Source organism: Hippoglossus hippoglossus, chromosome 23 (assembly GCF_009819705.1).
Source record: "Hippoglossus hippoglossus isolate fHipHip1 chromosome 23, fHipHip1.pri, whole genome shotgun sequence".
Taxonomy (NCBI): domain Eukaryota; kingdom Metazoa; phylum Chordata; class Actinopteri; order Pleuronectiformes; family Pleuronectidae; genus Hippoglossus; species Hippoglossus hippoglossus.
In genome coordinates this window covers 17603623-17618622 of record NC_047173.1, presented here as the reverse complement: position 1 = coordinate 17618622, position 15000 = coordinate 17603623, and the positions used below count along the sequence as shown (strand labels likewise).

The following is a 15000-nucleotide window of genomic DNA, read 5'->3' as shown; positions in this document are numbered from 1 at the left end:
GTAAATGCAGTGGAATGAGTGGGGCAGTACTGACTGTGACAGACATACCATCCAATAATATAAACGTACAAGACGCTAAAAGACTTGTGTAAATACACTTGGTTACTTCCTGTCTGGCTTCGCCTCACTGCCGCTGCCATGTGAGTCAAATGAAGGTGTAACTGATAACATTGTTAATGGAACAGTTCCCTTTACATTACTGCTGCTGTGTGTTGGCTCACTCTGAATCCCAAGTGGAACAGAGCCACGAATAATATTATCGGTTAAACCTGAAGGAAAATATTCTATAAGCCAGAAATGATTCTGAACGATGAACGAGTGAAGAATCGAACATCACCACGTGTTTCATCCGAACAGGACAAAGTGACTGAAGAGTGAAAACACAAGGTTCTGTACTTTTAGTCCAAACTTTGGACTAAAATTTTAGGCATAAAATGTTCAACATTTATTGACAAATTCTAAATAATTTGACTAATTAATAAACGTCTGATATGGTCGAAGGATGCGGTGGGTCAGGGAAGAACCCATGAAATCGTTGATCTCTTTCTTTAACCTTGTGAGAGGATGTTCGACTCGGAGAATAATTCATGAACCGTGATGAAACCCCTGTTTAAAGGACTGATGTTAATGAGGGTGATTTGCTGCAGGCGACTGAAGGTATGACCTCTGTTGACCTTGTGAGGAGGAAACAGCATGAAGACTGTGTGACGCAGCTGAAAGCTCAGAGTGTTGTGGACCCTGAGCCGAGGTGGTTTGAGTAGAAGCAGATTCAGGACTCACTCGTGTGCACCGTGACGTTTGCCGTCTGCTCGTCTCTCTGGGAGCGAACCTGCAGCTGATAGGCCGTCCCAGGCTCCAGGTGATCCATCACACAGGTGAAAACATCTTCCACGGTCTCGTTCCCACCATCTGCGAGCTGATTGGTCCCCAGATAGTTAGATCCCACCTCCTCCACCTTGTCCTCCGCTTCTCCTCGTCCACCAGCTCCAGTGTCATTAGTCTGTAACTGCTCGTGTTCTCTCCTTCGACACTCGCCGGGGTCTCCTCCGGCGTCAGGAGACGTCAGGAGGAAGGAGCAGTTCCATCCAGATGTGTTAACAGTCAGTGATATGGAGTCCAGGCTGGACACTGGTTCAGATACAGAGATGTTACATGGAGACTGGTCGTCTGTGGGAGCTGCTCTGATCACATCCTGAGAGAAGAGACACCAGCAACATCAAGACATTAAATCAAACTTTAGATACATAATTCAACTATGAACAGGAAGGAAAACTTCTGATTATTTGATGTGTAAAGAGAAGCTTCACTAGACATTTAACTGACAGTCTCTCTTTTCTTTTGTTCTCCATCGAGGAAACAACACAACTCCTGCACCTTCAAGTCGACAGGAGGCCAGCGTCTGGTGTCTGAACTCCAGACTTTGGGTGGAGTAGAACTTTGATCCTATTGTTAGAATAAGTTTCTGGAAGCCCTGAAGTCGTTAAAGCTCCTCCGCCCTCCAGAAACATCCACAGTGCACTTCATCACAGGATCTTTCACTTTGAACTGGATTTAAATTGCACTGAATGTATTTTCTGTTTTGTCTGTAAAACACTTTGTGAACCTGTTTTTTGAAACTTGCTTATAAAGTGTATTTATTACTTATTATTATTAGACTGTATTTTGTCTACTTGTCTGTGGGCATTGACGATAAAGACATCGACATGTGTCAGTTAATAAGCTGCAGATATTTAAAGTGTGCGTGTTTTCATCAGCGTTTGGCTTTGACCTGTGACCTGCTGCATGTACAGTGTGATAATACAGTCGCTGACAGATGCTCTGAGCTCCGGGACCTTTAACACCAGGAAGCAGAAGAGAAAATGTAATAATCTGTCACTGATAATAAAGTTCGTGGAGTTCAGAGACGACAATGCAGCAGATAAACCGAGGAAGAGAAGAACAACAGTGTATGAACATCAGTTAAACATACACGGGGGCTAAGGTTTGAACCCCGAGTTATATTGATCCTAATTATAATTTTAAATGTATTAAATATTATATGAAAACACTAAAACAGAGATCCATTCAGTTTCTGTTTAGCTTAGCACAGAGACTAGAAGCAGATGGGAACTGCTAGCCTCATGCTAACTCCAACAAAAGATGTAAAACTTATAACTTCTCATAATCATTTTGGACAAATTCAAAACAATCGTTTGTCAAACTCGTCAAATGCAACAATTTTATATTTTTCTTTGTCAAAGCTGATTGTAAAACTTAAGATTTTGTTTTATGAGCTTTGGGAAAATTTCCCCTTTGACCGATTCTTCACTTTTAAAAGACAAAATAACTGAGAAATAAGATAGAGAATAAATATATAATGAACAATATTGGTTAGTTACATCCCTAATACATTTTCCTTGTAAAAATATCAACTACAGTAGTATTAAAAATGTTTCCAGGTCTAAAAAGCAGCTTTAATCACATTTTCTCACCACAAGTTGCACAAATAGACAACGTGATGTTTCATTAGAGACACTGGAGTCATTGGTTATCTGACCACAGATGTGTGAAAGTCAAACTGACCTGGAGCAGCAGCAGTGAGGTGAAACACAGGCAGCAGAGAAATCTATCAACTTTACATTTCAGCATTTTGATCGTCCTTCAGATGGTCAGAGCGAGCAAACGCCACCATAATCCTGAGGCTGAGGTAGAAGATGAAAGTTTACATTCACTGGGTAAAAGGTAGATTTAGTCAAATATCCTCTTCCTTCTTTTTCCTTTGTCTTCAGCGTAGAACAAATCCTTGAGGAACAGAAAACAACTCCCGTCTGCGTCTCTTAACGAAGATAATTCCTTATTTCAAGTTTTCATTTAATTCCAGATATTTAGTGTCTCTCGTTTGTCGTCTCTTCTCCATCCTCGGCTCGAACCTTCTCAGGCTACAAACTCAGTCTTTCCTGTCTTTTCGCTGCCTGTCTAATGTCCCTCTTCCTGCCCGTCTGTCTGCGAGTCTGTCTTACTGTCGGTCAGACTCCATAGTGTCGAGGCTGGGAGTCACTAACGGACTTCCTCAATCAAGCCAACAGCCCGTGAGTCAGTTCAGAGGCACCACTACAAACCCTCTGTGGATGGAGGCTATAAATAGGCCTGAACTACAATGGCGGCTCACCTAGCAGCTCTGACAGCAGAGGTATATGTTAAAAATAGAGCGTTTGATTAATTCCCTCGGAGACCAGATCTTTGTGGAGCTTAAAGTTTGCTCCGTCTCTCTTGATGCGAGAAGCATCGGGTGTAAATTTAGTTTGGAACCATATTGAATTGCTCTGTTGGTTTCTGAAGTACTTGAACTCAACTTTACGACAACAGCTCATTAAGTTTCACGCTCCAGAAAACAGCAGCAGAGTATCATGAATAAATATTTGTAACTTTTTAAGCGATTGTTTTGTCAAAAGTCCAAAGTCAAGATTTCTTGGCTCTCTCTCTTAAATACGAACAAAGTCGATATATTTAAATTTTAGACAAAACGAGACACTTGGAAAATGAGTCAGACGTTTTATAGATATTCTGAGGTTCCACCCTCTCAAATGTCAGGATTTGGTTTGATATTAATTTTTTATCTTTGGATTTTGGGTTGTTGAGACATTTGATGCTTTCACTTTCACTTCTTGAAATAAACTTCATCATTTGGCTGTAATAATTTTAAAATACACTTTTGATAACTTTATTCAAGTTGTTTCAACTCACAGATTTAAAAGTTTTGTAAAAGTTAATGAATTCTCATTATCTCAGGATAAGAAGCTGTACAAATAAGATTACAATAGACTCATCTAAACAAAAACAGAAATGTTCCTCTTAAAATAAACTATTGCTGATAAATTTGATAAATTGACCCACGGGAGTCGACTCTTCTGTTATAAAGTTAAAGGCCACACTGCTTTTGTTTCAGTTGGTCCGAGTTACATTTAGTCATCTCCACCTCTTTCCTTCCTTCCTGCTCCCTCCTCTCTCTCTCCGTCTGACTCTCGCTCTCCGACACATTCTGTGGTTTCTAGGAACAAACTGAAACTCTCAATTTCACCATGAAGAATCATGAGGTCATCTGCGAAAGCTTTGTTTGACCCGAACACGCCAACACAGCAGATTCAGCTCAAAACACGTCGAAACTCATGGGAAGAAAAACTAATCTAATCTGAATCTAGGGACAAAAAAATGAAAATAATGAGTTTACAATTCATCAGGGTCAGAGTGGCTATAAGAAACCACTACCACTGAAATGTCACCTCAATTGTCAACACAAACAAAATGTATACATTTATATAGTGTTTGGTTTAGTTCCTGGTTTGGGTCCAAAACAACAGAAACAACGTGTTCAACAATTGGACCAAAACAAACAGAGTCACAGACGAGAGGCGGAGCTCCAGTGTCTTTATGTACAGATTACAGGTTAACAGTATATATGCAGAGTAGATAGGTCACAGCACTACTCAGTGGCTTATGTTCCGGACTATTACAACATTCAATTTGATTAGTAATACATTAAAAAACACGTACTGCTCGTACATATATACGCATCAGGTTTTCTCTGACGGAGCTTTAATGCCCACAAGTAGAAGTTTAAAGAGACTCAAACATTTTTATTTTAATGTGGTTGTTTGATTTATTGAGAGAAAGTTAAAATCGTCTGAACACTGACTGCAATGTTGTAATAATTCCACTGCAGAGGCACAAGTTACTGTAGCAATACAATCTCTATAAAAATAGTATTTAATCATAGATATTGAGCAAACAATTAAAAAGCTTTTACATGTATTATTATTAGATAGCATCAGCTAACTACCTTGCTAACGAACATTAGCCCAATAACAACAGACATGTGTGGAACATTAATTAAAACACCTTAAAACAACTAAAAACAGTTATTTCCTGGAAATTACTGCAATTTTGTTCTAATAACATGGAAAATAGAAACAAAACAAAAAGGAATTTGGGAAACATTAATCAATTCAAGTTTTTATAATAATTTTAGGATTGTCTGTTAACAAATTGCACATTTGTTTGTCCATGTGACCTGATGTACTCTGAATAAAAGCCTCTTTAATAGAAACGGTTTCAAATGACTTGAATTTAATAAACACATATTGCTGGATGCAACACTGAGAAACTAAATGTTGTAAAAGTCAAGTGAATATAGAACATGTTTTTCAAGCAGCTGTGTAAAATAGAAAATGTCAGGGTCCCTTTAATCTCCATCAACAGTCGACAATAATAAAATACAGGAAATCAACCACCACCTACTGTACATACACAATACTACGTCAGAGGCAATGTGTGTAGTTGGGCTCAACTCACTTTCACTTCAGTCAGTTCAAACTGAATATTACATTTCACCATCACACAGTAATGTTCCGATGTTTGAGCGTTTAGAAATTATAAATTTATTCTACTTGAACCGACTCAAGTGAAAAGTGTGTTGACGATGGTCTGATGTCGAACATGTAGACGAACAGACAGGTTCTAAAATCCCTTGATTGTATCACAAGTGAATATATAAATAAAAATATAATAGTACATAGAAAAAACAAGAGTCCTCAAAATGATCCTCGTGTATTGTCCGTCCGTCGTCCCGACGCTCTTTTAGCAGCAAGATCTACGCGTTTGGTCCATGGTTTGTAAAGTTACTGCCCACATTAGTTTTAATAGCACTTTAACATGTACTGCACATTATCTAATCACACAGAGAGCAGATGTCTGTTCATATTGTTCATTACTGTAGAAACCTCAGATCTCTAAATGAAATCAACACCTCAGGAAGTACTTTTTAATTCTAAAATATATAATTATATGGGATGTATAAAACATTTACTTCACCCTTTGACATGTGGTTCCAGGTGGACTCAGACAAACGTAAACGGTCTGGATTTGTGAACTTTTTGAGTCCTACTTTGACTAATTTAAAGCAAAGTCAAAGTATGTATTTCAAAATGTAGTATTTGACTTTAAGCTCTATAATGTGATTCTTTTGAGAAACTTAAACATATTTCTTAATGAAAAAACAGCTCAAACAGGGATAACTTTGTGTTTGTGGCTCCAATAAAAGAGAACATCAGCTATTAAATTCCTTCCAGCTCCGTTGATCATTTAGAGATGATGAGGTTTGAACAATCTTTCATGTGAGGTGACAAACGGCTAATAGCTGCTAACACATCAAAAACATGTAAAAACTGTATAAAAATAAAGTTATTATTACTTTGATACACCGATATAACTCACTAGATAACATAATTTACAACTTCACATCAACAAGATGATTGCACCATTGTGACTTATATAGCTTCACATTTTTGGTATTAAAGTAATATTTCAAACAGGGGAATTGTCAGTGCGACTATAGATCTATATAATAATATAATGTAAACTCTGAGACCAGCAGCACAAGTTGTTCTAAATATTACTTCTGTCAGGAACGACTCGGCAAAATTCATTTGGCCCTTCACTGAAAACTTAACATTGACTCAAACATACGAAGATAATTCAACATCATGGATTAAATGTATAATGTCTGAAAGTGACTGATGCTACTTTTGAGCTAGCTTATGTTATTCGCATTTTATGTAAATGTATTTATTAAGTTTTGAACTGGTATTTATTAAATGATGGGGGAGATATCATAATAATAATAATAATAATAATAAATACGATCTAATCAGTTTTGTTAGCGTCCAAAAACTACAGTTCCCTTGATTCTGAGTGCTGCTGTCAAATCCTCATGGGAGCTGCACTTTCTGAATCGTGCAGAAATAAACGTAAAGAAGAATTTCTTCTCGTTTTAAAAGCAGGTTTAGCAGCAGAATACGAGAAATGATTGGTTTAGCAAAATAATGCATTCACATTACATGCTATTGTTAGCATGAGCATAAAGGTTAGCATTCATTTATTGGCATAGCAAGCAGCATATAGATTAACGTCAAACTACTAATGAGCCTCCATCGGATCGTTATAGCTTAGCAGGACCATATTTATCATTGCATTGGTTTGTTAGCTTTTAGCATGTGTTGCTTGGATGGAGGTAGTTCCATTTGTGACAGTAGCAGTGGAAATATAGATTCATATTTGTTTTACACTGGGCAAAAGTTCTTTTCTGATTTCAGTTTGTTAATTGGCTAATCCAGGTATTGGCTCATATAATGAACAGTGTCTGGTTTAACATATCAGCTCAGTTGCTAACATATCATATAGTAGCGTTAATATAGAAATATAAATAATGAATGCATTCGATTTTTGTTTTCACTGGCTTGTTCACTTTTGATGATCTGAGAAGTTAAACAAATGTAATAGTTCAGACATCGAAAGTGAAAATATGGTTAAAATTAGACATCTTAAAATACATCAGGTCATCTGACAGCTAACTACTTGGTTTGTGGTTCGGTACGACCCAGTATTTTGAGAAGGATTTGAATCTGGCACTTTTTCTTTTTGGTATCCTACCTGAACATTGACCATAAAATACAGTCGCCTGGTTTAAAACCTTCAGTTGAAGAGATGTTTCCTGTTAGTGTCGGGAATGCGATGGGTCCAGATGACAGGGGAACATAAGGCGAGCTGGAGTCACTAACAGGTTGGTTCAACAGTGGCACAGTAACTTAACCAAGGTGCAAACAGCTAACAGTCATTTTCAAATAGCCTGTCATATAAGAACAACACTTTAAAAAATAATTCTGAAATCCTATAAGACACAGAAACTCATTGAACAAAGTACCATCGAGTCTCCGTGACAGAAAAGAGGTAAATTAGTTAAAAATTAAACAATCTCAGTCAGAGAAGTGAAGTGGACAGATTCCTCGGGTTCCTCTGAAGAACCGCTCACCAACAGAACATGAAGAAGAACATCGGATACATTCCATTTTCAGAAATCTACCTTTCCTCTTTCCGTGAATAGGCTCCGCCCACAACATCCGCATCGGTTGTCCATCAAACTCAAACACTTCTTCCAGAGTCCCTGGTTCTCAGAGAAAAACCCAAACCTCAGATCGTACCTGACAAAAACCTGCTCCGTCAGCAAACTCCAAGGTGACAGCAGGTCCTGTGGTGGTGACATCTCATTGGCCAGTTTCTGTGGAGAGGCGGGCCTCGTACAGGATCAGAGCGTGATGGACAAACTCGTACTGCTCAGCTGTCTGGATCATACCACCTCTGCAGACACAGATTCGATTCTTTAGTACAAGATGTCATTTCTATTTATTATTCAAGATACCATGTTTTAGTTTGTGTTAATAATTATAACATCTTGGTCCAGGAACCAGGAATTACAGGGACATTACGCCCGTTTTTCCACCTTCATTGTCGGGACACAAAGGTGATTCCCACAATATACAAAATATCACATTCCATATTTTATATTGTTTTGTTCTTTTTAAATCATAGTAAATAAAGATGTTAAATACTGTAAAACATTAACACTTTAAAACTATTTTAAAGTGAGGACATTATTATGCATCACCTGTCGGCTCGAAGCTGGCAGGTGATGCTCAGCACATCCACCGCTCCCTCCAACTGCAGCTGTCGACAGCCGATTGTCGTAGCAATGAAACAACCTGTCCGGCCAATCCCAGCACTGCACAGAGGAGAAGGTGACGCACTTAATTTAAATGTTTGACTTTTAGCAGAAAAGACCGTGTCGCAGGTTTCGCTCTCTACGATACCTGCAGTGGACGATAACTGGTCCCATGGCGGCGGCCGTCCGTCGATCCGTCTCTACATCAGACATTAACTGCAGCAGCGGCATTGCTGAATCAGGGGTTTTGTGGTCGGGCCATGATGTGTACCAGTAATGCTGCAGCACGCGAGTTTGATTCCCACACTGCACAAACACACATTTAAACTTGAATTGAAAGGCTTTATCTGCACAGGAGTATCAGAAATGGAAGGTTTTTTGAAGTGCGTGTACCTTGAGTGTGAGGCTGCGAGTGGTGTAGTGTTCACACTCTCTGATGCTGTTCACCAACACTTCAACCTTCCCGTAGATCCCCCTCTTCTCCGGCCAATAGAGAACACACTTCTACAAAGAGAAACACAAAGCAGCACCTGCCGACTTTAATGAGTCAGAGACAAACTGTGGACCATTTATGGAAAGATCCTGGTAACTTTGAAGTGAAGTTAAATATGATTCTTCTTGAGGTCACATTGTTTATCGGTGTTTTTTAACTTTTCTCTGATTACCTCGTTCTTCTCCTTCAGTTTGGTGATCATTACGATGACGGGCGACTCCTCCTGCCACGCCATCTGCCAGAAGTCGTTTACCGTGTTCACCATGGGACCCTGAGTGGCGATGTACGCCTTCTCGTCGCCTAGGTAACCCTGGGGTGGGAGCCAATCACACTACAGCGTCAACAGGGTAGTAACAACAACACCTTTTGGATTTTAAAGCGTAACATTTACATCAAGAGATAATTTTAAAATATCTATTTGGTTTTGCAGATGCAGGCTCATTTAGATATTTTATGTGTAAGGTTACGGTTCTGAAGGTAAAAGCAGAGAATCAGCTTCATGTCCGTCTCTCCACCTCTCATGTAATAAATCTGCCCGCTGACCTTGAAGTGCTAAACTTGCTGCAGTGTTTGCATGTACAGTCGGATGAAGTGTTTACACAGCCTGTGTTCTCCCATGTGCTCTGACAGTTTAAACACTTTCAGAGGAGTTTCCTGACAGGAAGAAAGTCCATTGTACCCGAGTCTGAGAGAAACATTACAGACTCTTACTGCACTGTACTTTCACTGGGATTGTGTTGACGAGGAAACCACAAGAAAAAAAACCTGTCGACATTCCAGATGTGTGAGGTGATCGTGTCAGTTTGTTGTGTGTTCGTTCTCTGGTTTAGAGATTTAACAAAATTAATTAGAAGTAGGGAACGATAACCAAGTTAGTCAAAGACACAAACAGAATTATGTTTAAATTATGTTGAGCTGTTAACAGACCTGAACAGTCGACTGTCACAAAGACAAAAACTATGTATATATATGGCAGCAGGTAGAAGACTTCAACTACACAGAAAAAACTGTTCTTTAACAACGATAATATTTCATCTCGTTAATTATACTAGACCAGATCAATCATATACTTTTCAGATACTTTTCTGTTTGGCCCTTTTTATCAACTCACAATGATTCATTAAGAGCTGATGAGAACAGCATGTTGTAAATACCCACTCGTATGTAATTGGCGTTAATGTAGGAGCTCAGCAGGTCGTTGCAGCTCTTGGACTTCAGGATCACCCTGGAATGAGGATCTAGGACACACAGCAAGGAGAGGAGGTGAGGACACATGAGAAGGAGGAAGAGGAGACAAGGATGGGAGATTTAGATATGACATGATAGATATGATTTGGGGGAGGGAGGATCTTCTGTTTGTCTTCACTGTGTTTTCAGACTCTTTCACACCTTGTTTGGTCCAAACTTTTCAGTTTAGTCTGAACTAAAATATCAGGTGTGAAAGGTTGTTTACCTTTGACCTCTACTTCCTGTGATTGGTCCAAAAGTCCAAACTATCCAGTTTGACCTGTGATTGTCGGAGGAGTCAGGTGTTGAGCTGCGTACGTGCCGACGAGGAGGCTTCAGACAAAGGTGTGTTATATCAACACTAGAGGTTTACATTCACTCAGGCTTCCTCCATAAACAATGTATACAGTGTGTACGTGTCCACTGGTGTTTACATGAAGGGAGGCTTCTCATTGGACACGTTTCCTCCTCCTCCTCGTCGTTTGAGGAAATGTACATTAAGAGTTCGTCAGTGACCACATGATCCCTCAGATTTAACACATCTTTGATAAATGTCACAATTTAGACTAAATCTATTTTAATCTTGATTATCGTTTGTCAAAATGCATTATTCTGAACTAAAATATCAGGTGTGAAAGGTCGTTTACCTTTGACCTCTACTTCCTGTGATTGGTCCAAAAGTCCAAACTATCCAACAAAGTGTTTTCACTGCAAACCAACAGAACCAGGTTCAGTTTGATCCAGACCCAGAACACCTCCTCTGCTCTGAGGAACCTTTCACACCTGATGTTCAGGTTCAGACTGAACTGACGAGTCTCGGTGTTTAACAGCCTCTTTCAGACCTTGACTGGGTCTCGTCGAGTTGGTTCAGTCCGGATCCCCGAGCACCTTCAGAAAAGACAAAGAACCTAGAACCCAGGAAGGAGTTTGACTGACAGCCGCTCTAGGTGAGCATTCCTTAGCCTTGATTGGCCGGAAGGAAGGAAGGAAGGAACGCCACCACACCCACTGACCCCCGCCACTGTTTTATTGATGACCCGCCCCCTTTCCAAAACACAAAAAACTAACATTGTGTCAGTTACATAAAGTCTTAATCAGGAGGTCGGCCGACAGTGTGAGAACAAGCTGTGCCCTGAATGTGTGTGTGTGTGTGTGTGTGTGTGTGGGGAGGAGCCATATTATCCATCTTTAGTATTGTTGACCTTTGACCTTAAATCCTTCCCACAAACTAAAACAGCTTCCTGGTTCAACAGGAAATGAGACGTGGAGTTTGAGGAGTGAAACGATTTTCCTTCAGATGTTTTGCTCGTCTTCTCCATCAAACACCGATCACCTTGTGTAGTTAAATCACTCCTTGTTAAATACTCCTCACTCACTGGGTAGTATGGTCTTGTATCTGCTCTTGGTGCCGTGGTTTGGAATGTCCAGCTCCTTGGGGTCAGTGAAGTTCATGGGAATTTCCTGAGAAGGAAGAAAATAACCGTTAGAAATGGACCTTATTTTATCAGACAAGTTTTATTACAATGATATAAAAATAAAAAGGACATTAATAATGCAACATTCTAAAACAAGTCATATAGGAAAAGCACACTTGATGAAATTAAGTACAGAAAATGAAGGTATTGTATACTTATGGTTTTATATTTAAAAAATGCCAACAGACAGAAATCAGACTTAACGACACGACTGCCGATGAAACTTCAGGAGAAACATTTAAATTAGTTTCGTTATCCTCGTGTTCAAACTGTGTTTGATTACGTACAGTGAACTCGGCGTGCAGCTTATCCGTGTTGTTGATGAGGTCTCGGAGCCGCGGCCTCGTCAGCGGCCGGCTGGCGGACGTCAGGTACTCCCTCGCTGCCGACTCTCTGGGGGTCACCACCGAAACACTGAGGGGCTCCACAGAGCCGAGAGACGTCATGTCCAACACCAGAGACACGTTGGAACCACGTCTGGAGACCAAAGGAAGAAGAAAACATGATGTTAGAACTGGACAAGTCCACATTAAGCTCCTCTTCCTTACTGGTAATTAGCTGCTTCCTGAAGTTAAGGTGAAACATTACTTGACTTGATTCTCTCTCCACACGAACAATTTACCTGCGGGCGACCAAAGCTGCTCAAAGCTTATTGGTCAAACTAGAAACAGGAAACAGAAGCTTCCCGACCTGAAATCTAGTTGCTCAGATTCTACAGATTCTCATGAGGAATCTGTTGAACTTGGATCAACGTGTCCAGATCTTTGTTGTTTCTCAGTAAACGTGTGTCTCCTATTGGCTCTTTGTTGCCAGAACACACTATTAAATACAACTGTAAACACAGTCTGTGTTTCCATGACAACCACTGTCAGGATGTTGTCAAGGTTCAAAGTGTCGCAGCTGAAGAACAACAAGAAGACTCTGGTGAGAGCGAGTGTGGAGCATCGTCTCGCTACGTGTTGGACGGTTTTCTCTCCAGGATGCCGTCTCTTCCTGTTCGTCTGATTGCTGATTGGCTGACATCCAGATTGGACAACACACACACACACGAGAGACATAGACACCAAGAAAAACATCCTGTTCTCACTCTGAGCATGACATCTTCCTCCCTGTCTCACCTTAAGAGACACAGATTGTCCTCTGCACTTTAACACCTCGCTCTGAGGTAACCAGAACAAAATGGCCTCCGAGGTCCAAGCACGCGGACGCGCCGCACGTTAGCGGACGAGTGACGAGCAGCAGATAAAGGCTGAAGTGCTCCACGCCGAGCGGAGGCCCAGATAAAGATGTTTTTCTTCTCGGTTATGAAACTACTTAGCAGGGAAATGAGCTGCGGACAAATTTCAAAGCGACACAGAAATATTCCAGTGATTAGTCTGAGCCCGTCTGGGTTTGAAAAATGAGGTCAGTCTAATTTAACAACAACAAGATCCAACCTTCTCACGGCCGAACACGAGTTAAACAACATGTTTATATAAATGTTTATATAATCAGGAAATGTCACAGAGACTTGTGGTGGTTTATCAAATCAGAATAATGCATTTTGACAAACGATAATCAAGATTAAAATAGATTTAGTCTAAATTGTGACATTTATCAAAGATGTGTTAAATCTGAGGGATCATGTGGTCACTGACGAACTCTTAATGTACATCTCCTCAAACGACGAGGAGGAGGAGGAGGAAACGTGTCCAATGAGAAGCCTCCCTTCATGTAAACACCAGTGGACACATACACACTGTATACATTGTTTATGGAGGAAGCCTGAGTGAATGTAAACCTCTAGTGTTGATATAACACACCTTTGTCTGAAGCCTCCTCGTCGGCACGTACGCAGCTCAACACCTGACTCCTCCGACAATCACAGGTCACGCACACAGACACACACAGGTCACACACACACAGGTCACACACACACACAGGTCACACACACACACACACAGGTCACACACACACAGGTCACACACACACACAGGTCACACACACACACACACACACACAGTTTTGAATTCATAAACAGAGGCTGCATCTACACTTGTACGTTTCGGTGTAAACAGGAAGTGGATCTTCTTCTCTAAAGTTGCTTGCTTAGTTATACTGCAAACAAGGAAGAGCGATGGAGTCATGTGACTGATAAGAACCAATCAGGAAGAGAACGTTGCTCCTCCCAGTCATCTCTCGCCCTCCTACCTGGGTGGTTACCTGTGTAACCCACATCTCACACTGTCACCCATATAAACCCCGCCCCTCTTACCTCTCCTGAAGTCCTGCAGCAGGTTTCATCCTGAAGGGGGAGGGGCAGGGCTTTAGCTCGTTATTGGCCGTTGCCGAGGCTACGCTGCTGATGACGACAGGGGCAGGGGCGGGACTAGGACGAGAAGAGCAGGTAAGAATAAAAGATATTTTTAAAATATTTTAGTTGGTTGAATTGTGGGAAACATCGCTCAGTTAAAGTTAAAGTTACCTGGGCCCAGGGACGACAGGGGGAGCGAGGCGGCGGCAGGCTGTGATTGGCTGCTGCTGGGGAATGGGCGTGGCGGCAGCTGGAGGGAGCTCAGCTTGGACCATGCTTCCTGATGTGACGACCTGCAGACACATTCATGAGTTATCATTTATTTCTATTGTTACCTGTTATGTTGTTTTTTTAGTTTAGTGACAAATGTAAATGAGCATTATTGATACTTATTCTATAAATCAAACATTGAGCATTTCAATGTCCACTAACGTAGATTGTCCCCATGAAATAAACAAAAAGAAATAGTTGGTTGTCGGATGCTGACCTTTGTGCCCTTTGACCTGTGGGCGGAGTCAGGAGAGATAGTGAGTGTCAGGTGGCGATCAGGGGGCGGAGCTTTCAGTTCCGTGTCAGAAACCTGAACCTTTTCTTTGAGTCGATACAAAACCTGCAGGTCGGACGAGACGAGAAGAGAAGAGCATTTCAATTAGAAAAACAAAAGATCAAATCTGTGAGTGGAGATGATGTAAATATAAATATATAAATATATATATATTTAAATTGTTTAAATGGACATAATCATCAGGACTGTAAATACATCTGTGGTTTGTGAGGTTTCCCTCGTGTGGATTATCTGAAGCACTACAACTGAAAATAAGTTCTCTTTTAAATTTATTCTTTAATTTATATTTTGGTTAGATTTCTTATTTTAAGTAATTTATGATGAGATTCCTTTTTGTCCCCTCAAGAGAAAATAATATTTTGTTAGTGCCACAATGAGGACAGTAAAAATGTGTGCTTGTGTGTGTGTGTGTGTGTG

General features: G+C 40.5%; 2 protein-coding genes across 4 annotated transcripts in view; both read right to left on the bottom strand.

Moving 5' to 3' along the window:
- The window catches only part of ptprb (protein tyrosine phosphatase receptor type b), a 23891-nt gene extending 20856 nt beyond the window's left edge, over positions 1–3035 (bottom strand). For 2 of the 3 annotated variants that reach the window (XM_034577687.1, XM_034577688.1), the window contains exons 1-2: positions 2563–3032; positions 781–1192 (exon numbers count right to left, since the gene is read on the bottom strand). In XM_034577687.1, the coding sequence (XP_034433578.1) occupies positions 781–1192; positions 2563–2628 (478 nt within the window). In that variant the 5' untranslated portion in view covers positions 2629–3032. Of the gene's footprint in view, positions 1–780; positions 1193–2562 lie in introns of all 3 variants that reach the window. The other variant, XM_034577689.1, reaches the window with a different exon arrangement.
- Positions 3036–6796: 3761 nt separating this feature from the next.
- The window catches only part of ptprr (protein tyrosine phosphatase receptor type R), an 18376-nt gene continuing 10172 nt past the window's right edge, over positions 6797–15000 (bottom strand). The window contains exons 6-16 of the mRNA XM_034577733.1: positions 14506–14628; positions 14190–14311; positions 13980–14093; positions 12013–12202; positions 11627–11711; positions 10182–10261; positions 9196–9333; positions 8924–9034; positions 8679–8836; positions 8477–8590; positions 6797–8169 (exon numbers count right to left, since the gene is read on the bottom strand). Of these exons, the coding sequence (XP_034433624.1) occupies positions 8076–8169; positions 8477–8590; positions 8679–8836; positions 8924–9034; positions 9196–9333; positions 10182–10261; positions 11627–11711; positions 12013–12202; positions 13980–14093; positions 14190–14311; positions 14506–14628 (1329 nt within the window). The 3' untranslated portion in view covers positions 6797–8075. The remainder of the gene's footprint in view (positions 8170–8476; positions 8591–8678; positions 8837–8923; positions 9035–9195; positions 9334–10181; positions 10262–11626; positions 11712–12012; positions 12203–13979; positions 14094–14189; positions 14312–14505; positions 14629–15000) is intronic.